Here is a 6,000-nt window from a genome sequence, read left to right as displayed (position 1 = left end):
GGCCATGATCCCCCAGGGGGGGAAAGCTGCAATTGGAGGAAGTCGGATTCGTCATTTCTGACGTAAGAAGAGGCTTCTGACGGCCGGGGGAATCGCTGGAGCAGCATTCAGGATTAAAAAGGTAAGTTTTTGAAGAAAAGGAGTGAAATGTCAATTTTAATGAATTAAAGTGCCCTTGTTTTTAATAGGTTTATTAAAAACCGGGCACTAATTCATCTAAATTGCCCTTCACTTTTAATAGCTCAACTTTGGGCCTTTTTAAAAATATATATATTTGCCACACATACGAATACTTTAGCTGCTATTTTGGTTCGTAATAATGACTTATTTGGTTGGCAAATAACAAACATTATTAACTAAAAAATAAGTACTTGTAAAATAAAAAAAATAAACAAATGTAACATAATTAATATAGAATCAGTCAATACAAATTATATAAATATAAATATTATGAATTGATGATGTGGTCATTATACAGAGATTTGTCTACAATTATTGTGAGCTTGTCCAGTGTGTTTTTAAAGAGGCTAATAAAGATATATTGGTTTTAAGAAGATTGCCGCTGCTTTGAAAGTTCTCCTACACATTATACACAGAAGACATTAAGGAGACTTACTCAGCTGACTTCCAGAAGTGCCCAGGATGAGAGAGACGTCTATTCCGCTTTGGCAGCTTCTCCAGCATCTCCATCAGTTTGGTGAAAGATGGTCTTTCTTCTTGTTCAAAGGCCCAACAAAAAAGCAGAATATCCTATAAAATAAATAAGTTATCAATATATCAGTTAATGATCAAAACTGTTCTGTGGCTACGCTGCAAAAATCTTGCAATGTCCTAGTCTAACTCTCTATACTGACATGAATACATTATTATGTATGAGTAAAATGGTGATATCCTTCTTTTTTTTTTATTAACCATGTCCAAGTATCAAGACTAATATTTTTCTATAAAGAAAAATTTGCCTCTTCTAATATATAAATACAGCCACAGAATGAATATCAAATAAGGTTTTTGAACTTTACGTTAAAGGGCCATTATAGAAGAAAAAATGACATGTTCTAATTTGTTAATACATGTAATTTTCTACTGAAAACAAATCAATGAACACATATATCAATTTTTATTTCTGTCCTGTATTGGCACATATTTCCTCCAGAAGAATGCCCCTTTAGCTTTACCTTTTATTATTCAATAAGGGAAAAGCAATAACAATATATATATATATATATATATATATATAGTTTAGTCAGGTGTGAAAAAGTTAAGTAAGAATGCTTTCAGAATTAGAAATGTTAATAGTTTTTTATTGTTGCTATTTTTATAGATTCTTTTCAAGAAAAAGAAAAATGAAAATGGTGAAATCAACAAGATAACATAAACAAGGTTTATCTATCCAGGTTAAATATAAGAATGACTTGATTTTCCACTATTATACATTATAATGTTATTACAAGATTTTTGTTTTCTTATCTCTCTTAATCTACAGCAAGTAAATAATATAACTATAAATTATAGCACTGTCGGCATTTATCATTGCACAAACATTTTGTGTAAAATGCTTGTGCAATGCCGCCCCCTGCACATTAGCGGCCAATTGCTTCTTACCTTTTGTTTCTGGTGAGCCTGAAAACTCGCCCAGAAACTGCTGCATTCGCAGCATGATAATTTGGTTTCGAAGTATAAAAGCTAACAGATAGAATGTGGAGATGAAGAAAAGATAAGTTAAAGGGAAGTATTGCCTTAATCGGATTTGCATCTCCAAATGAGTATACATTAGTTATACTGAGGCATGTCAAGTACTAATTGTGTTCGGTGGTTTTGTTTTAAATTGTCCCCAATAAAATTGGATGTTATAGCAAAAATTTATTTTTGTCTCTTAAAAAATCCATAACCCTCTAGATCTATGGTAATTTAGTAGGTGGTTGAGGCGAGTTCCATTCCCTGGAGAGTAGAGATTTTTTGCCATTTTTTGCTATTTGAAATAGGGCTAATCTTATTTTTCATGAGCATTTGAGTTTGATATTAAGGATAGCGGGACTCTTGGAGAGTGACTGTCATTCCAAATCAATACTTGCCTAGCTACTCAACGTCATTCCACAACAAACATATCCGAGGACAACTCTATCCTATCTGGTTTTCCTAGTTAGCCTAGCTCCTTTAGAAACCATAATAAATGCTTCTGCCAGGCTCGTCTTCCTTACACGTCGCTCTTCATCTGCTGCACCTTTCTGCCAAATTCCTTTCCTTCTGAGTCTGGCATACAAGGCCGTCAATGGCTCTGCACTCCACCACATCTCAGACCTTATCTCCAGATATTCTCCCTCCTGTCTCCTTCGTTCTGCTCAAGACCTCCTCTTCACCTTCTCCTCTCTTGTTACCTCCTCACATCCCCATCTACAGGACTTCTCCATACTGGCCCCTATTTTGTGGAACTTTCTGCCTCGTTCCACAAGACTTTTGCCTAGTTTCAAGCACTCCCTAAAGACTCTACTGTTCAGGGACACATATGCTAACCTTTTTTAACCTCAGTTCCTCTCCTCCTTTGTTATCCCCTTGAAACCCCTCAGCATGTAAGCCTATGAGCCGAGCTGTTTGCAGATCACCTTCATAAGAGCTGACTACAACAGTGCAACTCTCAGCAGGGCCCTCTACCCACTTGATCCCTATAAATGTTAGCTTGCATATGATGCCTATGTTTATAGTGCTACGGAATTTGTTGGAGCTCTACAAAACAATGATAATAATAATTCCACCATATATGGAGCATATGGCCCAATTCTCCAACAAAGCCCCTGTGGATCTTGTAAAATATGTTTGAGGTGTGCAACAAAATGCAACTAGACAGATTGATGGTGTTTTGAAGGCAAAGGATAGTCACATCAAATATTGATTGATTTTTCTTCAGTTCACTCACTTTGCATTTTGTTAATTGATTTTTTAAAAAAAAAAACAAAAAAAACATTAACATTTCTATTTTTGAAAGCATTCTTACTTCACATCATTTTTTAACACCTGCCTAAAACTTTTGCACAGATCTCAAATAATCAAGAAGGGGGGCAGCACTCACTGGACTTACCTAAATCATACTTCAAACAATACATTTATTTATATTTATATATATCAGCTTTAAATACATTAGAATCTATACATAAATAAAAACATAACATTTTTAATTTTAAATAATGCCTCTTTCCTGCTATTTAGAATTTGCTGCACATTGTCATGTTTTCTTCATCTAATCTCACAGTGTGAGTGAGCTCTGTGAAGTATATTCACCAATCTATTGAAGTACCGATTGAAGTATAGTATACTCACTGATATCTCTTTCCCCATTCCGATTTGGGTGAGATTTGGCTTCATCCCATTTCCTACTTGCCATATTATCGCTTCTGCTGGCTGAATCTTAAATGGCCACTCCCTGGCATGCAACTCATACCATATTGTTCTGTAATGTAGGGAAAAACAGAAAACCATTGCAACCTTACTCTTTTATTTTTAGAATTGCAATTATCATATTTTAAACTAAGTTTATAGTAAACAAACTAGGATAAAAGAATTATGTGTAAAATGATTTGGGTAGCTGGGTAAGGGCACATGTGTGAAGAAAGGATATGTTAAATTTACTCCACTCATTTACAGTTCTACTGAGTTGTTGTTTTTTTATTTCTTCTCTTAAAGTATTGTTAAAAATTAGAATGACCTCAGATTAAAAGACAGTTTTATAAACATTTTTAAGAAACATGAATTTAAAGATAAATAGCACACATTTATAATGCAATATTTTTATAGAGAAATATTCTTAAAAACTATAATGGAATTATAGATGAGACTCTACTAAAGGACAGGAAAAGATGCAAATTTCAATGATGTTTTTAGCCTTAAAGGGACACTGTACCCAAAAATTTTCTTTCATGATTCAGTTAGAGCATGCAATTTTAAGCAACTTTCTAATTTACTCCTATTATCAAATCTTCTTTATTCTCTTGGTATCTTTATTTGAAATGCAAGAATGTAAGTTTAGATGCCGGCCCATTTATGGTGAACAACCTAGGTTGTCCTTGCTGATTGGTGGATAAATTCATCCACCAATCAAAAACTGCTGTTCAGAGTGCTGAACCAAGAAAAAAGCTTAGATGCCTTCTTTTTCATATAAAGATAGCAAGAGAACAAAGAAGAATTGATAAAAGGAGTAAATTAGAAAGTTGCTTAAAATTGCATGCTCTATCTGAATCACAAAAGAAAATTTTTGGGTACAGTGTCCCTTTAAGTCATCATTAGAATAGACTACAAATTTTTCAGAGGTGTGTTACTTACCCAAGTGCAAATACATCAGAGTGCTTAGAGAAAGGAAGCTTATCTTCCTCGGTGTCAGGTGACAACTGGCAAATTATTTCTGGAGCCAAATGGCAGAGCCAACCATTAGGTATACGGAGCTTGTCTGTTCTCCTGGGGGTGAATAAAGATACAGTGCAAGTTAGTCTACTCTGTTCTGAATGTTCATCACAACACTAAAGTTTTAAAATAATATCTGGATAATAGCTCAAGTCATAGGAACTGTTACAGTAATGACAAACTGACAGCTGTGAGAGGTTCCTCCATCTCTGGAAAAATTTAAAGAAAAGAAACAATGACACAATTTACTAATTAAATAAGAAAAACCTCTACAATATGTTTTAATAAATAGAGCCCACTGGTAAAAGTGTGGAAAGACCTCACACACTTTAGTGATGTCTACAAAGTATAACGGGAAATTAAAATATGTATTTAACTGCAGGTAAAGTCTCACAGTTCTATAGTTCTTATAGTATAACATATTTATACTATGACTTTTGCACCTCCTTTTTCCTTCCTCAAAAGCATAATCAAAGTTTTACACCTTAGCAACGTTTAAAATGCTGCAATCACTACTTCCTATTTTATGGATGTCCAATGCCTCTTTATTTCATATAGTTTATGGAGACAAATGTTAATCTCTCCTGTGCTGCACTGATAATAGAACAAATATAATACAAATGCTTACTAGCTTTTAGAATTCAGGAATGTGACCATAAAGATGAGAGAGAATAGAGATAAGATTTGCAACTATCTTGAATCTACTTATAAAATAATCAGGGCTAGATTACGAGTGGAGCACAAACGTTTGCGTGCAAGAGTTAAGTGGTTTGTTGTGAGGGTTTGCACACATCGGGCTTACGCTCGTATTACAAGTTGAAAGCAAACGCGATCGTTTGAGTGCAATAGCGATTTATGCTAGAATGATTACTAGACATGTGCAGCCGCGAAAAATTCGGTTTGGACCGATTCGAATTTCGGTTCGGATCGATTCGAATTTGGAAGAAATCAAATGAATTAGTTTCGGATTAATTCGGATTCTTTCGGATTCGTGGGAAATTCGGTTCGATTCAGTTCGATTCGGTTCGAATCGATTCGGAATTTCGGTCAGTGTTAAGTTGGATGTGCTGTGTATTACACTAGTATACTGTACAATACTAGTGTAATACACAGCCATCCGAATCTACCGAATAAATTCGAATCAATTCAGATTTATTTGGTAGATTCGGCACTACCGCAATTCGGAATTCGAATCGATCCGAATCTCCGAATTCGACAAAATTCATCCGAATTTCGATTCGGACCGAACCGAATCGCACATGTCTAATGATTACTGTGACTTCAGAGCTCTGGTTAAAGGGATACTGAACCTAAAAAAATTATTTCATGATTCAGATAGAGCATGTCATTATAAGCAACTTTCTAATTTACTTCTATTATCAATTTTTCTTCGTTCTCTTGCTATCTTTATTTTAAAAAGAAGGCATCTAAGCTAAGGAGTCAGCAAATTTTTGATTCAGAACCATGGACAGCACTTTTTTTATTGGTGCTGTCCAATCAGCAAAGACAGCCCAGGTTGTTTACCAAAATGGGCCGGCATCTAAACTTACATTCTTGCTTTTCAAATAAACATACCAAGAGAATAAAGAAAATTTGATAATAGGAGTTAAT

General features: G+C 34.6%; 1 protein-coding gene across 1 annotated transcript in view; it reads right to left on the bottom strand.

Moving 5' to 3' along the window:
* Positions 1–612: 612 nt before the first annotated feature.
* The window catches only part of KSR2 (kinase suppressor of ras 2), a 1,182,068-nt gene continuing 1,176,680 nt past the window's right edge, over positions 613–6,000 (bottom strand). The window contains exons 18-20 of the mRNA XM_053701684.1: positions 4,312–4,443; positions 3,313–3,442; positions 613–750 (exon numbers count right to left, since the gene is read on the bottom strand). Coding sequence (XP_053557659.1) covers positions 613–750; positions 3,313–3,442; positions 4,312–4,443 — 400 coding nt within the window. The remainder of the gene's footprint in view (positions 751–3,312; positions 3,443–4,311; positions 4,444–6,000) is intronic.

Source organism: Bombina bombina, chromosome 2, assembly GCF_027579735.1.
Source record: "Bombina bombina isolate aBomBom1 chromosome 2, aBomBom1.pri, whole genome shotgun sequence".
Lineage (NCBI taxonomy): Eukaryota > Metazoa > Chordata > Amphibia > Anura > Bombinatoridae > Bombina > Bombina bombina.
This window is presented reverse-complemented; position numbering and strand designations above follow the sequence as displayed.